The sequence below is a fragment of the Chelon labrosus genome (assembly GCF_963514085.1).
Source record: "Chelon labrosus genome assembly, chromosome: 23".
NCBI classification, from domain to species: domain Eukaryota; kingdom Metazoa; phylum Chordata; class Actinopteri; order Mugiliformes; family Mugilidae; genus Chelon; species Chelon labrosus.
Window position 1 is genome coordinate 3,355,429 of NC_140356.1, and position 25,007 is coordinate 3,380,435.

General features: G+C 42.0%; 1 protein-coding gene across 4 annotated transcripts in view; it reads right to left on the reverse strand.

Moving 5' to 3' along the window:
• Nucleotides 1-25,007, reverse strand: part of osbpl8 (oxysterol binding protein-like 8) — a 95,596-nt gene that overhangs the window by 38,504 nt on the left and 32,085 nt on the right. For 2 of the 4 annotated variants that reach the window (XM_084573273.1, XM_084573272.1), the window contains exons 3-4: nucleotides 7,852-7,888; nucleotides 4,513-4,707 (exon numbers count right to left, since the gene is read on the reverse strand). In XM_084573273.1, the coding sequence (XP_084429399.1) occupies nucleotides 4,513-4,707; nucleotides 7,852-7,888 (232 nt within the window). Of the gene's footprint in view, nucleotides 1-4,512; nucleotides 4,708-7,851; nucleotides 7,889-22,068; nucleotides 22,172-25,007 lie in introns of those variants that run through there. The other 2 variants (XM_084573274.1, XM_084573275.1) reach the window with 2 other exon arrangements.

Consider the following 25,007-nt stretch of genomic DNA (forward strand, 5'->3'; position numbering starts at 1 on the left):
TCCCTTGCTTTTCATCGCCAACCTTCGATCATATCACTCCCTTTAATGTATATACAGTTGCCTCTCCATCTCCGCTCCATGTTTGTTACCTGTCTTAATTCGTCATTATACCCCCCCTCTCCGTTGCGTAAGACGCATTCTCCACCAACCAACACAGGCAGACTGTTCACCTGGAAAGAGGACACCTCCATGCAAGGCGGTTAAAGTGAGAACGGTTTAAAAGCTGATTAAAGAAGTCTTGTCAAACAGCTGCCTGGGTTTATTTTTGCTCTCAGTGAGTCATAAAGGAAAGATGACTCCCTTGGATCAGACGCGGAGGTGTCTGCGCGTCTGTGACGATGGAACAAGACTTAACAACACTCCAAATACACAAGAATCCACAAAAAAACAGTTTTCCTTTCCTCTATTGAAGCCCAACGATGAGATCAACTATCAAGAGTCTAATAACCCTGGTACTGAGGAGGCTTCTTTATTTTCAACTATGGATGCACACTCAACCAAACATTTAAGATATTTACAACACTAATCACCTGGGGTTGTTGACCCCTGACACATGGACCACATGTCGAAATGTCCATGAGCAAGACACCTGAAACCTGAATACTACTGATGCTAATAATACTAATACAAACACTATTACAGCTACTAATAATAATTCAATGTGTGTATCACTGCTCAGATTGTAGCATACATGTACTATATATGGCACGGTATCCTATATAGTTTCATAGTTACACACACCAAAACATAAACCCCATCAGAGGGAAGGAATATAAATAAGCAATAATGAACAGATGCATCAAGGTGACTGCTGACGTGATGTGATCATGACTAAAACACCCAAGAGACTATAATCTGAATAAATAACACATGCTCATAATCACGCCTGGGAATAGAGTATGAATTTTAGAGTATGAGTAATTTTGCTGCGGCCGAGTGAGACTATGAAAGATGATCCAACTAGAGGTAAAATACTGAAACCAATGAGAACGTAAGTGCAGTGAAAATCTCTTTCATACCTTCATAAACTGAAATATCTCTAAATGACGTGATATCAAATCGATTCAGGAAATCCGTAGCGATACCCAGGCCTTATATCGATGTATGCCAGTGGGTTAGTCAGAGAGGACAACTTCACTGCTGGGGCGTAATTAAAGGCAATTATTTTAACAGAACTTGTGAGAGACATCACCCTAGAAGTCATCTTCGTTAACTTACTAAAATGAGCTACGGAACAAAAAAAAAAAAAATGTATAAATAGCTATGTGACTGCAGCAGTCATCACCCCGTGACTCTGGAGTCTGTGTTTCTTAGTGCAACACAACAGAAGCCCAGAATAAGGACTTAAAAGACACCTGTTAATGAATACAGTACATCTCAAGACAAACTAATCAAACCACACACTGTCATCAATGCGACACTGAGACCAACGGCTACAGCTGAAGTAAAATCAGTTGCCATGGATACCATTTTGGACTGCAGGGAGTCGAGGGTCAGAGAAAGTGCTGTCTCACCGGCTCTTGTTTCTCAGACGCAGGTATGGGCAGACGGTAAACACCCGTGATTGGATATTTGTTAACGCTGAGGAAAGCATCAGCTGAACATTTAATTATATTAATATGAATCAAGTGATCAGGACACTGAGCTGGACGGGTGACAAAGAGATCATCAGCTAGAATGACTGTGTTAAATGGGGCCGTTACAAAGAACTGTCGATGGATGAGCTTCCAGAGAAAATAAAATGACACTAGAGAGACACTTAGCTTAGTCTAGTACGTGTGTTACAGAGAGGGTTTCTGAATTCTTTGTTCTTCGTACTCCCTCTTGTGGTAGGGAGCAAGAATCAACCATGAAAGATTTCAATTATACAATAATAATAATAATAAAAAAAACAAAAACATTTGTGTGTGTTGCTCATCTGAAAATCCCTTAACTCGGGCCTTTTATCGGTCCCTGGTGAGTTTCAAGTATGCAGGTAGGATGAGTGGCGAAACATCTTAAAGAAACTCTACAAGTCCTTTGAATAAACCATGACCTAGATGACTGAGAACAGACATTTCACAGAGTTGCTACATCCAAGACTCTGCAGTGAAAGCAGCAGAGCAATCATTATTCACCAGGTTGTTTAAATAAATTTAACTGTATGAATATTTTTAGATGCGCATCCCAAATCTTGCAGCTCCATAGTCAGAGCAGAGACACCACAAGGGGGCGCTCTAACACAAGGTTCACATGGTATGAGCTGTGCTGTGAGACCACTCTTATTTCTCCACGTTTCATCTTCTCTTTGATTCGTTCCTATTCTGTTTTATGAGGACTTCAGTCAGTGTGACCAACACAGCCCACAACCAGATGGTTTCTAGACATACAGCCAGACTGATGACTCTTGAAATGAGAGCAAGTAAGTAGGATTCAGACTTGTGTAGTTGGTAATTCAGACCACACAAGTTTGATTCAGGATACCCAGCTGACTCCAGTTACCTCCTAAATACGTCCTAAATAAAATGGGTGGGGCAAGTAGCCTACACATCTGGGTATTTGGACTGTATTTGGTCAAATATATACTCTGACTTGGAACAATACCTGGGCAGCGAGGGCAAACATTTCACAGGAACAGATAAGAACGCATTTTGACAAACGCCCTATATTTCTCCAACAGGTCTGAGAAAGACACAGCATATCTACATTTTGAGCATGCACTTACTAGAAATGCGCAGCTACTTCTGCACCGATCCTTTCTGAGACAGCCATTTTGATTATTCAGCGGCCAATTAATATTCATGCATTTTATCGGAACAATTGCTGCAGCGGAACTGCGGGGCCGAGGGGGAAATGTGCGGGGAATCACAAACATCAGATCAGAAGGTCACAGAGAAATTTCATCTTTCATCCCACTGCCAGTCTGTCAAGCTAGAAACTTCTCAGAATTGCTGGTGGACTTTTAAAGCAACCCTGTGTTCTTTTTTTCTCTTTTTTTTTAACACCACAGTGACTGCAAGTGACGTTTCTGAGATAATGGGAAATGATAAAATGAAGTGGCAAAGTAGCACAACTTTGTTAAAATTGAGAACACACATTGATGCGTATTTTATCATGAAAATGTTGCCTAAATTAAACAGGACAGCACACGCAAATACATGCTTTTGTTCATCCCTGATTGTAATAAAGGCCTCGTCCATGATTTGTAAATTTACAATGCTTTGTTTTCTTAGTGTGTCTTTATTGACTGAGGAATATGAGCTATAATAGAGTCTTAATGCGTGTCATAAAACTTTTTATGACTTTATGGGATGATTTTCTTAATAACTCTATGCGGCGCCATAACAGTAGTACGAATGCTGGACACTATGGGCCTCTCCAGGCCTTGCACTGAGATCCAATCTGGGCTATCCGATCACAATCGACCAGCTTTAGGGACGTGTGTTCAAGACCTGGCATTGACAAGCGTCTCCAAATGTGTCTCCAGATCAGATTCGCGCTCTTTATGCAAAGAAACCCCGACGTCATCCGGGGCGCAGTTGGCGTCTCTAATGGATCTCTACCGCTGCTCAAGAACTGAGAACGGTGCTGTTTTACGAGTCATGACTTTGACACACACATTAAGATATTATTTACTGATCTCCACCCTGATTTTATTTAGACCTGCGGAAAGCTCAGACTATGACTCCAACTCTGGAAGATTCCATACGCACCGTAATCTCTGGTAATAAAGGGAAATAAAGACATCAGTAAAAGAGGAAATACGTAACTTAACCACATGCTCCACAAACATCAACATGACTGCATCAACAATTAATCACACTCGTGTACTCCTATAAATTTCTTCTTTGTAAGGCAGTCTAGTATAAAGAACCTTCAATCACAACCTTGAAATGACGACCTACCAATTGGCGAAATTAACCTGACATGTCTGATAGTTTGTTACACAGAACCATCTGATGGTCCGTTCACACTATGAACAACAAAAGCTGCAACTCGGTCGGCGTTGGCAGCAACACCGTCGCCGAGACTCTGTTGGAGTGTCACTCAAGCACTTGGCGACACCATCGACGGGAGGTTTGGAACGAGCATCGGCTGTATATTTAACACAGGAACAAGTGAAGCGAACGCATGTGATTGGCTGACGCGTTGCTGCGCCAGTGGAGCGACAAAAAAAGTTGAACCCAGCTCAACTTATATGTGTCTCAAGTGTTGGACGTCAGCATGTCGCTTCGTAACACCGGCTTCCATTGAAAACGTCTCTCATCCTTCAAAAAAGATGCATCATTTAAGTGATGTGAAAAGGTAGTGGATCCCAGCGGCTTTTTGGTATTTGCTTGTTAAAATACTTTGATGTATTTGAACCATTTTGACCATAGACTGTAGGCACACCTAAAACACACCCACAGCTGCCAGTAGTAGGACACTGACTGGTTTAAAGCACTGTTAATATACAAGCACAGAGCTTGCAATGCAGCGGGATGGACTGTGGAGCAATCTGGAGAAGCATGCCAAAAGCAGTGCTGCTCTTACCATGGCTGTAGCTGACCCCCGGGCTGAGTGCTGAAGGGGTGGAGACATGCTCCCTGTTAGGTGTTTGGAGGCCCGCCTCCTTCTCCCTCTCCCTCTCCCTCTCCCTCTCCCTCTCCTTGTCCCGCTCCTTCACCTGGCGCTGGCTCATCCTGCCTGGGGTCAGAAGGACGGTGTCATCCCCGCACACTACGGCAGCTGCAGACAGGGAGAGGAAGGCAGCGCGTTGAAAACGGAAAGAGGGGGAGAAATACAGCGGGGAAGGAAGGGGAGAAAGGGAGAACACGGGAGAGAAATGATCAGACATCTCATTTCAGATCAGAGAACGTCCACAGACAGCCCTACTGTGGAGCAGATGATAGATGCCGCCCTCTGTTTCATAACCCGTTTCGATAGCTTACATAACGTTTGGCTTCATCCGTGTGTTATGACTGCAAAAAGAGGGTTCTGATGGGAGCCGATAAGCTGAATATGTGTGCTCGTCTCTTATCACTCCACCTTGTTTACCTGCCGCTAATGAAGCGCGCAGGCATGTTATTGCTCAGCAGTAGGAGCATTTGGGGTATGGTACGAAACGTGAAGTCCAAACACAACAAGTTTTATCTTTGACTGTAAGAGGGATCTCTGATTTTGTTCTGTAGTTGCTTCTAATATCACAGTATATAGTCAGATTTTGATTATTTCTCGATAATTTTCGAAAAATACTAGCATATGGATAATTATTTTTTTGTCTGATACCTCTACAATGTCAGACAAGCTTATACAGCTCTTAAACTATGTAACCGCTTACTTGTCAAAAGTTCAAATGTGCTTTATTTGACTGGGTTTATTCGATACAACTTCTGCTTCTGTCAGTTTTTAGCCTTTCACCTTCTTTGCTTGCCAGCTAATTAAATTTCACACGCAGAGAGTGTCAGGTCTTACTGTGGCTGGCAATTAATCAGTTATGGTGACGATATACAATGCCTTACACCAAGTTATAATCCTATTTATGTACCATCTGCAGCTGCAAGAATACCTGTGCTATGTGGTACCTCTTGTTCTTCAGCGCAAATGTTATCCAGTAAGTTATGGTTCACATTGTTGCACAGAATTAGATTGGAAATACTTGTAGGTACATTTGGGAGTGATTCTTGTGAGCTCAGGTAAGAGCATTACGATGTGTGATGGTTTTATTTACTGTAGCTCAGCAAACGACTCCACTGGGGTCCTTCCTCAAGTTACAGAGCAGCAAACTGAATGAATGTAGGTGAGGCGTGTTGATACTGTATATGCACACACACCGAGATGCTATATAATCACGATCCAGTTACGTGACAGCGTTTCTATCCTATTGGACAGCAGTGTGTGTTCATTGGTTGGGTTGTTGCGTGACCTGTAAATGCAGCTTCCTACATGTGGGTGAGCTCTCCTGGGGATTATGCGTATCACATATACAGTAGTAAGAAAGAAATGGAGACCAAGACATCCCACGGGCTTTTTTTGATATAGATGTATTTGAACAAGCAAACCTTTGATCCTCTTTGAAATAGCATCAACACATAAAGATGACACACTCAAACAGATCGCACATAAAACTGACATTTTGGGGCTTCATGGCTCAAAAAGATTCTAGCCGGAGCAGACTCCACAAACCGCAAAAACCCTCATGATGGGATCTACAGGTAAGTCTTGCAACTGTGTCAAAGTGCATGCGTCTGCAGAGATTGCAGACATTTGACCTGCACTTGAGGAAAAAATGCTAGGAAGAAAAGCTGACCAAAAAGAACATCTGCAGTTTGCCAATGAACGTAGACGCAAAGATCAGGCCTTTCTGGAACGATGAGCTCTACACAGATGAATCCATAACGGAGTTGTTTGAAAGGAGAACCTCATATTAATTGTGAAGCTTTTTAGGGGGTGGAAATATTATCGTTTGGTGTTGCTTTGTTGCCTCAGGAACTGTAATCCAGTGAGGAATGACTCAAATAGAGGAATAGGAGGGTTATGGAACCTCGTGCAATTTGTGTGAAATCCTCTTGCGTTGGACATCTCTGCATGAATATTTTATGCATCTCTTACAAACCACTTGACAGCATTTAGTCTTGATGTATCTGGCTGTATGCTTGTGAACTACATCTGGATACGCAGGAGATGATGTTAATCAGGGCCAGGATGTTGGACACCTGTTGCCTCATTAGGTGCTTGGACACTGGGGTAACAGTCCTAATTTATGGCGCCGCTTGTTTCCATGGCTTCCCCATCTAATTTAATCTCTGTTGTAGGTCTGATGAATTGAACAAGGAACAAAATCACAGAGGGGGTTTAGTTTTTGGGGGTTCTTGGAAGGACCCCTTTGAGGGGGAGGTGTTATGCCCTTCTGCCTTTGGCTTGTGCATGGGCTTAGTCCAACCAACTACACTCAAGAAGGTGTGGATAAAGACACGGCTGAAGAGGAGATGCTCTCTTTGGCTGCAGAAGCTTTCCACATTTCACCCATATTCACTTTTTGTAACTCTTCATCTGTTTCCACTTTCTAGAACTATGCGACACAGAGGGCAAAAGCTGCGATTGGTCCGCTTGGTAGTAGCGTGTTTCCGGCTGCTTCTACATCTCCACAATTTTCAAATTGATTGTTTTGGATCAATAAAGAATCTGTAAGGTTAACTGAGGAGCTTTGGAGATACAGACATTTGTATGACTCGTGTTTGTCGAAAGTTTCAGTCATCATTGTTGAAAGTGAAGTAGGAAGTGGAGCATGAAGCAGGAAGTAGAAACAAAAATTAACCTCACTGGCAAAAAAAAAGACACAGCGCCAACTAGCGTTTGGGTGGCGTTTTTACAGACCTAGCCAGACTGACAAGCGCACAAGTATAAATGGCTCACACAGGTGTTAGCTACGTAGGTAGGTTACGGCGCCTAGGTCCCACGGAGGCATAACGTCCGCTTTACGCCCAATCATTGCCTAGATTTCAAACTCATTGAAGTTGATTTGAAGTTCATGCCAGAAATAACTAAAAATATCTAACCATAGAAATACCTTTATCTGTAGGCACTGCATCAAGGGAGATCAAATATTTGTATGTAAAAATCTAATAGATAGACAGTATAATTTAAATATTTCAACCTACAAAACATGCAGTGAGTACCCAATTAGTAACAAAAACACTTTGGAGAAACTATATGGCGTTTTAAAGGAGGCAGAAGTGCTACACACAGGCCCCAATGAAAATTTATGTCCAACTGTGAAAAACAGGTGAAAATTACCCTTAGCTTTTTCAAACACACGCACACTCCCTTATGTCCCGTCTAGCCCTAAATACCACTGCCCTTAGCCCCATCTGTGAAAGGTCACTGGCTTACCGGAGGTGGCATGGTGCTCTCTCAACTCTGCATGGTGCTAGCAGGGGTGAAGGGTGGAGGCACAAAAAGAAAAGTACAAGAGGAAGACAAAAAAAGTAACAGCGGGAAAACAGGGAGGACAAAAAAGTGAGAGGGGTCGAAAAGGTTTTTACAGAGGTGTGAGATAAAGATTGAAGGATGGAGGGGGGGGGGGGGGATGGGGACGTCCATCGTCATGTGTTGTGTTGATCGGATGTTGGCAGCGGTGGGTTTGCGTGCAGCAGGGTTGGCGATAGTGGTCAGCATCAGCAACAGCAGCAGCAGGAGAAGTCGCAGCCACAGCGGGAGACAACAAATGATAATAATAATAAAAAAAAAGAGGAAACAAGAGACAGAAAACAAAAGAAAGAACAGACATTAGTTTAACCAAAATGCTAACGCAAGACACAACTTAACACAAAACTGGCAGGAGATCGAGGCATGGGGATGGAATAACAGAGGGCTGAGTTATACAATGGTATGAATGATGTGACGGTACCACACAATACACACACACATATATATTGTAGTGGTTTACTTGTAACTGTCTAGAATGAATGCTTGTTATTTTAAATTGACGTGACAATTGCTGATGCACTCAAAACATCAATTATGTTTAATTTAAAACAGGAACAAATAATTATTTTCATTATTGATTAATCTATTGTTTTCCCAATACAATGTCAGAGAATAGCAGAAAATGCCCATAACAATTCCCCACAGTTATATCTTTAAATATCTTCAAATGCATTCAGACAACGTCACATCAAATATACAAGAAAACAAAATAACACAACAAACTGTTTAAGCTATAGTTTAATTCAAATGAATAAATCATCAATGTAAATAAATTACATTTTAACTTTCATTATGAATTTACTAGTCTGCAGGTGTGCTATAGGCTATGTGAAGCCATAAATATTACCCAGAGTAACCCTCACAGTTTGGAATATGAATGTGCCAAAATGTGTCAATTATGAGTTTTGAAGGTTTTTTTCTCCCGAGTAGAATATATCCTCATGGGAGCATGAATACCTGCAGAAAATATCATTGTAATGTCATTGTAATAGTTTTCAATCAAAGCCACATACGGCAATGTGAGCTGTATTAGAGGAAAGGTTAGGTGCATCATTACAGCTATAAGCTTCATCTTCTGGGGACTATGAACGCCTGTAGAAAATGCTATAATTCATTTGGTATTGTAGAGATGCTTCAGTCACATTTTTGGACTGATCAATTGAACAGAATTTCTTCTTTACCATTAAACTGATTACTCCATCTCAATGTCATAAACATTTTTTAATTAGCAAACAATTGATTCAAATCTAAATAATGTATGGAATATATTATACGGAGCAACAACATATATGTATATAACTGAAAAGATGCTCTGGTCACACAAAGGCGTACACACACACACACCCTCTACCTGTTTCTGAGCACAGCAGAGAACAGAAGCACTTATCAGCCGGCCGAAAAAACATGAAAAGGCTCTGATCACCACGGGTATCCCCTGTCCTGTAAGCCACACCACTGCAGCATTTCAGCGGTAACTCGTTCGGTTCACAGTCAAACCATCTCTCAGACTCACAAGACGACAACACAGAGCCGAATCTGCCCGGTCCCGCCACCCGCAGGAGGACATTTGGCTCGCGTTTATGTAAAACCGCCAGTTTAAAAAGATTCCCGTCAACCCATGCTGGTTATCCGTACTGTACAGCTGCATGCAGAGCTGACGTCACGGTCACAACCGGAACGAGGCAGCATCCCGTAATCCCCAGTCAGACAAAACACCACAACCACGGGCAGCTTAGCAAGCAGGAAGACAGAGAAAACGATGTTGGATTGGATATTTGTGAGTCACTCCGGAAGAGGGAATCAATTCACAATGTTCTGATTGGTTAGAAGCCTGAGGGCCATTGGCTGAAAAGAGAAAAAAAAACCAAGAGCTGCTTAGAACAATAAGGCAAAGGGATTACTAGTTTTCTAATTCAATCTTGGCACAGGTTGTTGTCACACAGTGGGAAAGCACAGCTATGCTTTGGCCACTCCCTCTGTGTTACAAAACACTGAATTACAAGCATGTTCAAAGGAAATACCACTTTGTACTTGGAAGGATGGGTGGATTCCTAGATAGTTCTTAAATAGTCCAGGGATTCAAACCAACAATCTTCTGTTGTTTGTTTGTTTGTTTGTTTGTAAGTGTCTAGACACATAATTATGTTCAAATGTACTACAATGCTACCATGATTACAGCTTTAAAACAATTACAAAATAAAGATGTTCAAGATGCAGTTGCTGCCGGTATTCCTGCCTTATGTGTGAAACCTGGGTGGGTGCTCTTTATAAAACTCCACCTGACACTTAGTGTTGATTTACTACGTAGATGAGTGTGTGGTGGTGGTGAAGAAGCTGACAAAAAGACAAAGTGATGGGCCAGATAAATTGGAAAGTGTCACTAATAAAAAAAAAAATATAAAAAAAAAATGTGACAGTTTTATTGGCACAGAGTAATGACTGCACTGTTGGATCATAGCATGAGGCAAGCCTATATTAGCATCTGAAAAGCTTTGTTCACTATAAATTAAAGACAATCAACCAGGGAAAGCTGGCGGGGGAAGATATAAATGGATGTGGGGGCATCTGGACTTGTAGGGTTTCTCCAAGACTCAAACAAATACACTGCTGGGTGATTATCTTTCAGCTGGCAACAAGTTTTTTTTAACCCCAACTGATGCAATGAGTAGCTTCTCATTTCTTAAACAACCATGTCGACACATCCCGTGGTCGTGGGAACGATGTTAGTCTGTTTGAGAAGGGTCAAATCATTGTCATGCATCAAGCAGAGAAAACATCTAAGGGGATTGAAGAAACTGTTAAAATTGGGTTAAGAACTGTCCAATGCGTTATTAAAAACTGGAGGGATGGTGGGGAACCAGCGCATCAGGGTAAGAAGAGAGGCAGATGAAGTGATGCACCCATCATGCCTAGTGCCTACTGTACAAGCCTGTGGGGGCAGTGCTGTGATCTGGGGTTGCTGCAGTTGCTCAGGTCTAGGTTCAGAAACATTATGTGTCCAAAGAATGAGGTCAGCTGACTACCTGAATATACTGAATGACCAGGTTATTCCATCAATGAATTTTTTCTTCCCTGATGTTCACGGGCATATTCCAAGATGACAATGTCAGGATTCATGGGGCTCAAATTGTGAAAGAGTGGTTCAGGGAGCATGAGACATCATCTCCACACATGGATTGGCCACCACAGAGTCCAGACCTTAACCCCATTGAGAATCTTTGGGATGTGCTGGAGAAGGCTTTGTGCAGTGGTCAGACTCTCCCATCATCAATACAAGATCTTGGTGAAATATGAATGCAACACTGGATGGACATAAATCTTGTGACATTGCAGAAGCTTATCGAAACAATGCCGCAGCGAAGGGGTGCTGTAATCAAAGCTAAAGGGGCCCAACGAAATATTAGAGTGTGTGACTTTTTTTTTTGGTGGCGACTTTTTTATTGGCCAGGCAGTGTAGTTACTTACTTAGTAGATGGTCATTAACAGACTCTAGTGATGTGTCATCTAGTCATGAGTTTCAGATTGACAGCTCCCACAAATGTTAGAACCCCCTACCAGTCCGTCAGAGGTACTTGCGTGGTGAAATGCCAAGAAACCTTATAAATCATTACTGAGGAAATACGTAACTTATCTCGACAGGAATCTTTTGCATACATCAACATGATCAAATCGCTAATTAATGTGACAGAGGACACATTGTGTGCCATATGTAAATACTTTAGACTACTTGATCCAATCTCAGGTTCTATATCGGGCTCATCAGGTCATAAATAGATTGCTGGTGTAAGAACGAGATTCACATTGAGTTCTGCCTTTACTGTGCTGGGTTGGATCCACGTCATCTTGCAAGTGATACAACCTTTAGAAAGATAGTGTGAGCATTATGCTCCATACGTAGGTGAAAATTTGAAGTGGTGACTCCGTTCATCACCCCAACTGTGGACATGCACAAATCCACTAGGCTGTGACAATAATGTTGCTGTTGTTTTTTCATATTACATAGTACAGATCAGTGTAGAAATCTCACCACGAGCAGCTTTTCATTTTAAGACACAGCAGTAAAAATGACAAATGTCAGCTTTAGAGGACGTCAGCAGTGGCAGCTCAAATTAGCAAACCCTACTCAACATTAATTCCTTGAGTGAACTGATGACAGTCCAAAATAAAACTATGTCTGTTGTCAGGTTTGTGGACATTCTGCAAGTTGGAAACTGTACTCAGCCCAAGATATATATTAAGTAAAAGAAGCAACATCAAGATTTTGCATGGTTTAAATCATTTAAGATGATCAGTTGTAAAGTTATTCTGTATTTACAGGAAAAACAAGGTAAAGTAAATTCATACTTATTACTGCTGTTAACACATGATGTCATATAGATATTTAATCAACAGTTCAGGTAGATAGGAGTATCACATTTTAAAATACCACCAAAAAAGTTTAACTGGACCATCCCCAGTTTATACATATGTTTTATTAATTTCAAGCTGAAAAAAGTTAAGTTTCATTTCACCATCTTATACACCATCAAGTCTAGGTTCTCCTAACTGATTTGAGTGAATGTACTGCAGACTTCAGTATACTAAAGAAAACAGTCTCTATTTACATACACATCAACAAATGCACAGGAAACACATTGTCTTTCTTTAAATTCTTGTACAAAACTAACCCAGACGGTTGCAGCTGCAGCTGCTCAGCTAAATTAAGAACCAACTCTATAAACTGAAACAGTAGCCGGAAAAAGAATTTCAATAAAATAAACGTTTGCTGCTGAGTCTAAAAGGTAGCTGATTGAATTATACTTAATAATTTCCACCCAGATGATGTGAAATTCCACCGCTGCCTTAGAAATGTGCCACTGAGACATGAATCGACTTGCAGTTAGGAGGATGAGCTCACGATGGATGGAAAATATGACATTGCCGAGGCGGTTCCAAGCACAGCAAGGACTTTGCACTGAATATGGGACATTAAAGTCACATTTTACTCACCATCTTTACATTAAAACGTTAATGTAATACGTCAGTGACTTAAAAGGCTCTTTCAGTGAAGCCGTGCAGGGAGGGAAACGGCTCCCCCACACTCACACACATGAACTGATTGCAGATGCTGGGAAAGCCGACATCTGTCAACAATGTTTGTTTTCGGAAATTCTATTCCCGGTCGCGTACTTCTATGATAGCCATACAGATACTGTTATTTTTAAGGCCGATACTGATTTTGACATCGGGATGCTAGAAAAAAAAAAGAAAAAAGTACTATTTCTACTGGTACCATTTCTATTTGTATTATGGAAGAATTATGGAACTTCAATCAGTGCACTCCGGTAGACAAACTCACAGAATTAGTTTCTCCTCAAAAGTTTTTTTGGTATTTATCTATTGGCAGTCATCGCTTCTGCAATAAGCTAATAATACTATCTTTATTTTTCTGCCCAGCTCTAACATGTACCTCGTGAGCTGCCCACAACATTATTTTGTTATGCAATTAGCTGCTTCACTGAAGCGTCTAGACTACCTTTAGTACTTGTACCACGGCAGTCTTTATTCCTCATTCACTTTCCTTGCAAGCTTTTTCTGTAGTGACCAGATATGTGAACTTTTTAACCACCACCCTGTGCTGAACTTAAACACAGTGGTTAAAGTATGCACCTACTTCTTCCTGTTGTCAGAAAGATAAAAACTCCCTGACATACTGCAGACACATGGCAGTTGTTGTGTGGCAACAGTGTATTTGCCCTAACTGTTTTTATGTAGGTAGTGTTTTACTGCCACTGAAATGTTAACCAAGCAGCAGATCTGAGATTAAACGCAGGTGTTGGGCAATCACTTGCCGCAAGAGTGTCCGCGAACATGATCGCAAACCAACACGCAGCGCTGTCAGAATCAGGGGTGATCTCTCCACCTGAGAATACAGAAAACAAATGGAGGTATTGCTGCAATACATGGCAGTGAGCAAACCGTATCCTGCTGTGTTTGAGCAAGCCAACGTCAAATAGTATGAGTCGGAACAAACAGACTCATGATAAGAGCTTGTGCATGTAGATCCTAAAAGTTGTTTATTCTTGACACAAAGGACAAAACATGATAAATAATTAAAAAAGGCCTGTACTTTGACCTCGGCTGCAGACGCAGTCAAATGAGCTTGCAATTACTGCACAGCCTCTCTACCTCAGGACACGACAGCGCCTCAGCAGTTGAAACGCTTTTGTTCCTATTTTGTCTGAACAACCTTGAGGTGCCGATGAGCTGGATTTGTGTATCAGTGCACGCACAATAGGCAACCTTGTCCGGATTGGCAAAAGAATGAAAAAGACAATGTTAGCAGCTTTTTAAGGTGTAGCGCGGCCGGCCAGGGAAGGCAGGGGGAAAGGGAAAAAAATAAATAAAAAAAGAAAGGTGACATTTTGCTATGGGAGTCTGTTTTATCTGCCTTTTATCTGGCTTTCAGAAAAAGCCAGCAGCCTGCTGTTTGATGAGATGACACACAAGGACAGCGGTGCAGATGTCTGGGAAAAAAGCAGCGGGGCTTGAAGTGATGGTGCAAAACCAACAGTTTTTTTTCCATTACGAGAGAAGATGGTTTTGAGAGCATTTTGGTATTTTTATTTTTTTTTAATGTCTCAGTTGTTTGAAGCTATTTTGTTCCAATTTTTCTTTGCTGGAAATATAATTTATGTTAAGAATACACACATGCTATATTAATGGGTTTGGGTCAATAGCTTTGCTTGAACACTTTCATTTCCACTGTATATAGCATGTCCTTGAGTCGGCAATAAAGATTGCTACATTGGTGGATCTGGGCGCATTTTAATGGCTAAAATAAAGCTTTTAAACGTAGATGTGCATGTGAGTGTGAATAGTTGTCTGTCTGTCTCTCTGTGTTAGCCCTGCGATAGACTGGAGACCTGTCCAGGGTGTACCCCGCCTCTCGCCCAATGACGGCTGGGATAGGCTCCAGTCCCATAGTGACCCTTCACAGGACAAGCGGTTACAGAAGAATATGAAGAAATGAACATACGCTCACACACAGCATGTTTTGTAACATGGTTTTGGCTCTTTTTACCGCTTTGACGCTAGCCAACCGTCGTTTAAACAGAAGAAGTAGAAGTCGTTGTCTAGCTTTGAAGCTAGCCAACAGAGAGGAAGATGTTTTGACGCTACAGGGTTTCTGGTTTATGGCAGACCGAACATAAATAACTACAAAGGATGGGGCTTGGCAGAAGCCTGATACAGATCCAATCATTTTAAAAATGCCTGGATCGACCCCGATACAGATCTCCTGATACCGACCAGGAGATACCTGGTATTAACTATTTTAATTTTACAACTATCCATCAAAATATACTTTATTAACAAAAACAACTAAACGAATATCCATATACATACGAGGCGAGAATCTAAATGCATCCTCTCATTCTACTCTAGTACACACTGAAACTGAAATTACCCCCATTTCCTCCAAAGCTTCCTAACGTCGACAGGAAGCGCTGCTTCAAACACAGTATGCTCTTTCTGTCTCTGAAAAGATGAAGAGTGCTTACGCGGGATAAAATGCCGTGACATATTACATAATGTTTAAACATCACTCGCAGCAGATTTCTGACCCACTTTCTTTTCAGTAGCAGGGAAAGGACGTGTAACAACAAGAGCATTTTCCTTTTTTTCCCCCCCTACCTCTGAAGGGCACCTTGTATTCTGCTTGAATTTAATATATTACGAAGGCAAAACATACAAACTGGTCTAATTCTCTCTTATGCGAGTAAGCTACTATTATAAAAAAAAGGTTGTGTGTTTGAATGCATTTTGTCACGGAAAAACAGGAACAATTAAAGGGGCGAAAGAATATGAAAGAGAAACACGGAGCTCTTCCTGTGTGCCAGACAGCTGCTTGATGGCTGAATCATCACTGGCATCTTTGCTGTATTTAGCTATACACAGTCAATTTTAGAAACCCAGCGAATGTGAGTATTGGTTTGTTTAGTGTATTAGCTTGGGTTATCTTTATGTAGGAATGTCTGAGTCATGGTTTCATGGCTTCTGTGTGTGACGGTATACTCCCTGTGTGGTTCCAGCAATTACAAATACAGGAAAAACCCAAGATAAAGTGCATTAGTAAAAGGTTGTTCCATGAATTTCACAAACTGTACCCCTACTCATACATAGGCCGGCACATCTGCGAACCGTGGCTTGCAACATATCCTTGCCTACATCTGGGGTGAAACAAATGATACTTGCCCTAGACTATAAGGGACAATAAAAAAGACACTAGGTCAAGTAAATACACGGCCACTTTGCCTGCTACATTATTTGCCTGTTACATTATATAGCCTTTGCTAGCTTGGACAGTCCAGTCCGAGCCCCAACCTTTAACTTGGCAAAGACGTGGGTCGCTCTCCACGCTATTCTTTAAAAGACGCAATGAATTTGTGCACAATTATTAGCACACAGATTCTGCAGAACAGATGAGCCACACAGCCTCGATGCCTCTGCCATTTCAACACATGCTGTGGCAAGCATCTGCTCTGCTGATTACGATGTGTTAATATTAAATCGTGAAAGTAAAAACGGTTTGTCTTTGTTCGCCTCCAAGCTACATTAGCGCACTCTTCTCTGTCATCTTGTCAATATTTCCACCTCAACTGTGTCCCAACACAATGGCTCAGCGTTTTTTGGGATTTATTGTTACACTCCAGCCCTGCAGCAAAGTGTTATTAATTTAAACTGGTTTGTTTGAAGTGTTTCCACTGTTCTCGTCTATGCAGGGGAGGGTTTCTGCTCCTTTATCCTACTCTGTATCTGATATACCGTCCAACTCTCTGATGTCTATCAGAGGGATAGCCAAAAATCTTACAAAATATATGCCCTCATTTGGTGTTTTGATGGCGGTGCTGGAGAGTGCTAATAAAATGTTCCAGACCTCTCACAGATGTTGTGACGTATTGTGATCTGTTGGCTAAAGGCCACAGCAAATGATTCTTACCATTTCCAACACCAAAACATTCAGTTATCTCTGTATGAAAGCATCCTACATCTTTAAATTAGGTGTAAATGTAAAGATGCAAATGTAAATCATCTGCGTCTTTTTACATAAATGCGTCTGTTTATGCAACTTAAACCTGCGTTGACACAACTTTAAGGGACAACGCACACACACTGGTGACACATTATGTCTTCATAAAATGTATGTAGCTAAGATATCTGTATATTGTCAGCAAACACAGGCATACTTTCACTTTAAGCAGAAGATAAGAATTAAACGGCACTTATTTCAAGTTGCGTTCAACTACAGTAACACAACACTTGAGAACACTGTGGGTGCACCCAAACAGTAAAGCTGTGGGCAGCATAAAGCAAAACAATGAGCTGAAAGACACTAAAGTGTTCATAAAAAGATTGACTAAGTCCTTCTGTATTTATATACGTATTGTACATGCATCTGTATATGTATGTGTTGTTCGGTTAACAAGAAAGCCCTCACCTACCACATTCTTACCTTAGCAGTTTCTAGGAAAACCACAGCACATTGTGATATCTTGTTACACTCTCTGTGCCAGCCTTGATTAAGCAACCCAATACGACGTAGGTTTTTTTTTAAAGATGCCCCTATGGGGAGTTTGTGACCCAGAATTTTACTGTACGGACAAGCTCTGCAAGAGAGAGAAAACTATTCCAGACTACTGCACGACAGGATGTGAATCCTACTCTGGCCTTATTCCTGACATGATGACCACTACTGAAACCTCCTAACATCAGAATAGGACAGGAGCTCCAGCTGGTAACAGCACAGCAATAGGTGAAGTTTAAGGTTCTGGGAAAGCTTGAATGTAGCTAAGCACACATTAAATACAGCAGACTTGACTTGTGGTAACAGTGAAGTGAAACATAAAGTCACATTTGAAAGGCCAGAGGGATGTTTCTGATAGTGTGACTAAACCTTTACGAACCTCAAAAACAAACTCTGATTATTCAAAGACTTATGACCTCAACAAAAACCCTCTAGTATTATGTATACAGTACCAGTCAAACACACTTTCTCATTCAAAGGTTTATATTATACCTAAGGCATCAAAACTATGAAGAAACACCTATGGAATTCTGTAGTAAACAAAAAGTGTTAAACCGGGATGGGTTTTATATTTTAGATTCTTCAAAGTAGCCACCTTTTGGTTTTGATTACAGCTTTGCACACTCTTGGCATTCTCTCAATCAGCTGGAATGGTTTTCAATTAAGTTACTTTGTGAAATCTCCTGCCCTCTTAATGTGTTTGACACCGTCCGTTGTGTTGTGCAGAACTCCAGTGTACAGCCCCGTTCAACTGCTGTTCTAATCCATATTGTGGGAGGAAAATGACTATCATTACTATAAGACATGGAGGTCAGTCAAACACTGATGAAACTGGCTCTCATGAGGAAAGGAAGGCCAAGAGAGGAGAGGTTCATTAGAAAATATAACTGTGCCAGAAGAAGATAACTGTTTGAGTCAAGAAACACAAGGAATGGACATTACACCAGTGGAAATCTGTGCCTTGGTCTGATTAGTCCAAATTTGTGATGGTTTGGGAAGAGTGGGACCACCCAACAAGTGCTCAGCACCTCTGAGAACTCCTTGAAGACAGTTGGAAAAACATTCCAGGTGACTACTTAGTGAAGCTGACTGAGAGAAGGCTAAGACAGTGCAAAGCCGTCAACAAAGCAAAAGGAGACCAGTATGGTACATTATACACTTGATTTGATTGCTATCGCTGGAGAACTTTTTGATGAGACACTGCACGTCACACATGCACGGTTCTCCCCAAAGCTTAAACTCCAAAAATAGCAGCAAAGAACTAATCACTTACAGAAAAGTAGAGTTCTTTGCATGCATGAGAAACATGTAGGTTATGTTTACGTGTATTTTCTGTTGTGAAAGTTAAGTGATGAAGAAGTGACGTCAAATGGAGGGATAAACTTAAAAAGACTTTCTATTTTGCAAATGATTCTGAGCTGGATAAGTATAAAACTAAGTAGATTAATTATGACCAGCTTACATTCAGTTTGTTCTGGGTCTACAATACAAACAAGTTCTACAGATTACAGAAAGATTTATATTTGTGAGAATAAAAGGGAGTATGGTATATTTTATATTAATATTTATAACTGAGCAGTTTGTGCAAAGCCAGTCCCAGCCATTTTTACAGTATTTACCAAACAGCCCTGGCCACCAAATCTTAAATATCCTCCACTGCAGCACCAGCTTAGTGTGAAATCACTGTGTCCAGGCCAGCACGGCGTAATGTGTGCGAGCGGCTTTATCCATCAAAGAACGGACACATCTGCCAGCAAGAGCTGGGTCTACGGCCAAAACCTGAGTTCAGACAGCAGAGCGCTACGTTATGAGACGCAGTTCTTGGGCGCTGCCCAAATGGCGGCCGATTTACAGCTGGAGTGGGACTGCAACGACCCGGCATAAATAAAATAAAAATGGTGTGGGCCTGGAGAGTGTGGACAGAGCAGCCTCTATTGGCCAAGAGACTGTCCAAGGTTAGGATAACTGTTAATGGGTTTCTAGATCTAGCCATCATAAATGATACCAACAAGGCTTTAAGTAACCGTAAAAGGCAGTAATTTAGTGATTCGTCGTTATGTTGTCAATGACATAAGCGTGTTTACAATACAGACTACTGGAAGGGTGAATATTTTTTAATATAGAACTAATTTCTTAGGCATTATATTTCATTTCAAGTTCACGAGCATTAACTAAATGTACAATGTAAAGTCTGCTGAACGACGCTCAAGGTGCGTTTTAAACTACTGCTCCAGATAAGAGTGGACGGACACAGAAAGGAAATGGGAAGCACAGTATGGCCAGACAGGAAATCCATAAAGAGATAATTCTCAGCAGCGGAGCAAATTCCGACACAACAGGAGCGATCCCAGTGGATTTCTGTTCATCATCCTCTCTCTCCACTGCCAACATTAAACCTAATAATGTTTCTTTAGAAGCATCCAGGAAGCGAGCAGATTAAGAAAAGGATGCCTGCTGGTTTAACAATACACAAGAGTTTATATGGTCAGGTTTTATCTTTCGTGCGGGAGGAGAGGAGAGGAGAGGTGTGGAAAGGGAGAGCTGGAACCCTACACAGGCTGCTGACAGCATTTGATTAAACTGCAGCCTTTCAGCACATCAGTCTTCCAAACAGAGAAGGTAGGGGACGGCTGGGTGGGTCTTTGGGCCTCACACAGAGCGGAGTCTCGGTTTCATCGCGGCAGGGGACACTGGAAGATCTGGGGCAGCGGGGAGGTGAGGGGGTAAATGTTCCTGAGGTGGCAACAATCTTAAAAGATCTAAAATTGCTGAATCAGTACATGAAAATGAGCTGTATGAGCTCTAGTGCTCTATCCATCGATCAGAGGCAGTGCAGCATACGTTCTGGTTCAATCTCTGCACGGCAAAGCTGCGAGAGCTAGGCCATTATCCATCTGGAATTTAAAACCTCCCGGCACTATTAACAATTGACTCAACGGTGAGGAGATGATACCAGAGGATGATCGCGGATGGATTTTCATCTTGTTAAGGGATTTGGATATCTGTGTCCAGTGAGAGGTTGACTGAAAGCTACACTCACTGGTCAGTTCATCAGGTACACTACAGAAAACTAACTCTAATATAGTCCGGCACGAAATCCCCCTTCATGAATGTTTTAAAGTTCAGTTTCTGTTCAAACAGTGCATAAACGGGCCTAACTCAATTGTAGGAGGATGTAGCTTGTGGTTAGGGTTGGGTTATCTTCAATTCAGACTGATCCTCCTGAGGAAAATCATTCATAAAGTCCTTGGATTGGTTTAATAAATGAATGTGATTTCCTGCATCACCTCGTTAGAAATGTCGCTGTGGTTTCACGAGACCGGTTTAGCTCAAATGTAATTTAGTGCTGTTCTGCGGCAGTGCTCTGCACGTGAACAACATGTTCAGTTTGATCAAGCATCTAGGCTATGTGGAGAAAACAACGTTTTTGTATGAGGAGGCGCAGTTGTTCTGCCACCAGACACATCTGTCTGGTACGCATCAGGTAAACTACTTGGTTGTATAATTATAAAGCAGCCCATGTGAGATTGATACTGAGCAACAAAACAAAATGACAATTCAACCTGTTTAACAATAGTGTTTTGGTGAAATCGTGATTCAAACGTCTCTCGGGACCGCTGCGTAAATCTGTTTGAACGCCGGCTCCAAAATGAGTCTTCATCCTGTTTTAGGAAGCAGCGTGAAGTCAGGCTCCAGACTCCAGCAGCTGTTCAGATTAAATGAGAACCGGCTTTGGCTAGAGCTGTCAATCTGATTACACTCACTCTGGACAAGCCGCCTGCACCCCTCGGATGAAGCCAAGGCTCCTGCAGGGTCTCTTTTTTTTGGGAGGGGGTGGGCGGCAAAAAACAAAAACACAACCGTTCCTGGAAACTGCTGTTATGTAACGACATCCCAGCGATAGATAATTGGTTAATTCACCCCCGTTCAAATGAGAGACACACAGCCAGAAATTTAGATCGCAATTAAGAATCTTAATTGCCACTTTTGCCGTTAATTGGTGTGATTTGCAGATAAAAAATAAAAGCGCTTTGTTGCGTTTTCGGTGTAAGCATCATTTGGGATTATATTGGACTTGAGAGGGTGGCATTAAGAAGCTATTATGTTTCTATAAAGTACTTGCATGCCTGCCTGTGGCTGCTTGTAAACGACCAGAAACAAATCATTAGGCTTGATTATAACCATGCTTTGGCTATCGCCCTGCAGCATTGTTTCTTATTCATGCAAGAAATTCTGAGGAATACTTGAGCAACACATATTGAGCCGTGCAACTCTCAAATCTAATCTAAGGGAAACAAAATTGCCTGTGTTAGCTGCACACGTAGCCCTTGAGCAGAGCGTGGCAGTGAGCACTGGCCTTCACTCAGTGACAACATACTAAGCAAACAAGGCGCCTGAGTGGAAACAACACCGCAGAATCAGCGAGCGAGTGTGGGAACTTAGCACAAAGAGTGAAAAGTGTAACTATGTAACTTTGTGGAAGAGTCACAACAAACGATTCCGTTAGCATTTTCTAGGACTACAGGCTCACTTACAGAAAGAGAGGAAATGCGTACCTTGTGTCAGTCAGCCGAGCAGGGTGAGCGTGTCGTTGCAACCGCTTCTCGGTTAGACTAAACCTGGTACGTGCTCAGCCCCTTTTCTCACCCGCACACAGACACACACCAAACACTGAAGGGAGGAGACGAGGAAGCGAGAACCGGCATGCAAGAGTATTCAAGCCTCTCTCTCTCTCTCTCTCTCTCAGTCTCCCTCTCCATTTCTCTCTTGTGATGAGTGCTCTTTCCTCTCGTTTTCTCTCTCTCCTGCTCATCATCTCTCAAATCTCAGTAATTTCCCCTTTTTTCCTGCTCTGTAAATTTATTACATCACCCGCAGTTGTTTACTCTTCTTCCACTTTTATCGGGCATGATTTCCCTCTTGCTATCTCTCCATCTTTTCTCTCTCTCTCTCTCTCTCTCTCTCTCTCTCTGGACCAGCTGGGGGTGGTCCACAGAGAGAGGACAGTATCAGGCGTTTTGACAACAACGGACAGTTCTGTTCAACGTGCTTTTTAGGCAAACATCATCTGACACAGGAAGCAGCAAAACGCCCCGCAACCGCAAAAACAAGGAAGTAGGCCACCAAACGTTTATAGAAGGCTGAAGTGGAAGCCACAACTAAAATCTACTCTATTGGAGCAGCTATTAGCGAAAACAGCGCAGCTACTGTAACCACGCAGCTCTTCCTCATGCCGTTGTTTACAGAGGCCCTCCTGCGCCAACAGACAGAAGTGACCGAGCCGATCTCCACAGCCATCATGGAAAATCACCCCGGAGGAGGACGCATGCACGACGCAGCCGCCCCGCGACCTTATTATGGGCCCAATAATGCAAGCTTTAATGCACTCCCCTCTGCTACTGTTTCCATTGACTGTTTTCCGCACACCACGAAAAGCGGAGGAGGGGGGGGAATTTAAAGATGCAATGCGGTGCGTGAAACCCATACGCGTGTTGACAGGTCTGCCCAAGGTTGTCTGCTGATGCAGCAAGACACTGGACTGAATTGGAGTCTTATCTTTAATAAGAGCAGATCGTCCGCAAAACAAAATTCGGCCAAATGGTTCTGATGCACGTCTTATCTTCCTCGGGCGAGGTCGGCTGTGTTTAGTTTAACATTTTTGTCAGTGCTGTGCAATTATGATGAAAAGAGCGAGCGACTGGACAAGTACGGTCCAGTAGCTGCTCTCTTTACATGAGTGGAGTCGCAGAAAACGTGCCGCCAGCTTGCCTGAAAAGTCATTTACCTAATGTACTGTTGAAAAAAAAACATAGAACAAAACAAATGTAACATATCCTGAAAACTAGGCCCGCAGCGACTGATACCATCAAGTTCAATAAAGGGTTCATTTGTGTGGAATTCGTCACCACACCGCAATGTTGACTGAAAATGCCAAACGCACAAAAGTGAGAAAATTCATTAAACGGAGACTGTGACACTTGAGAGCCATAAAACCACAAAACTGCTATAATGCTAAAAGAACAGGGAAGGAGATGGACGTTTACTAAGGCTACTTACCCTGTAGCTGAGCTGCTGAGTATTTTGACTATTCGAGGGAATTTTGTTGATCAGAGCCTGGAAATCTTCCCTCACTCGGCTCAAGTCTGGTTTATTCCAAACTAGCTGCTATATTCTCTACTATGTTCGCCAGCTAGCCGCTAAATGTGACATTGTGTTGTTTGGTGCTGAGAAGGTGGTGCATGTTGGCGTTTATCAAGGGTTTTTTTTTCTGAGAACAGTTGCTTGCTAGAGAAAGGGAACCTGAAAAGAGCTGGGAGAGTGACCCAGAGCAGAGGCAAGGGAGTTGGGGGTCAAAAACCCAAATTATTAGCCGGAAGATGATGCTAAAAACTTCAGTTTGTGGGTTTATACAAATAAAATAAAATAGAAACACTACTTTTCTGCCTACGGCTGTGCTTTGCTCCACCAATTTGAGTTTTTTGTTTGCCTGTTCTTTAATGCCAAATAAGGTGAGGGCTCTGGAGAATGATCTTGTCTCACACTGATTACCTGCAGTGGGCGGTTAGGGCTTTCATAATTTAAGTATTTCTTTTCAGAATCCCTGTGCGTACGTTCTCGTGCTGAAATTGAGATATGAGCACTGCTCACTAGTGTTTGTGGGCCGCCAATGGCTACCAATCTGAAATGATCTTTAATTAAGTCAGCTTCATGCTATGTTCAGTAGTATATACATGTCAGCTGGCTGGACAGCTTTGGATACCCCTACACTCACACCTTTCTGACAAAGGGTTTAAGGAGTGAGAAGGCAGCCAGCAAACTGAACTCTCTGTAAGTCTCTTTTGTCATATTTTCATGTGGATAATAACCAGGAGCAACACTAAAAATGTCCTATTGGAGAGACAGATGGACATTGTGTGAGGAACATTGGGGCTGAAAAAGACTTTTGTTGGTGAAACAAAAAAAACAACAACAGGTAAATCTAGAAGAATAGTACACATAAAAAATGCCCTGTCCAAACTGTCTACATTTTTCTTTACAGACCCACAAAGCAACAGTTGTACAGAGGAAGTCACCATGTAGCCTTCTGAGGGAGATGGCTCTAATTCAGATCATGGGGTTTAACTTTTCTTCATCTTGAGCACACAGGCCCTGCACTGTACTTGCACTGTAGTGTGGTGGCACTGGACGTATAACAATCAAGGACTTCTTTAAAAGGAGCCAGGAAAATAGCAGACTCAAGCAAACAAACGGCCTCCTCCATGACACTCAGACATGTAAAGCTCATTTGCAGTGGAACACTGGCCATTTTAATGAGACTAAAGAGTTCAGCTGCAGGCAGGGAACTCCCGCTGATGTGATTTAGTCTGTGACGTTTTCTCAAAGAAGAAAACAACAAAGCAGCCATTTATGGTATTGACGGCAGACTACAAAGAGCCTTTACAGTAACTGTTGTAAGAGAGAAAATGACCAAATTGAGTGATTTTAAGTGAGACGT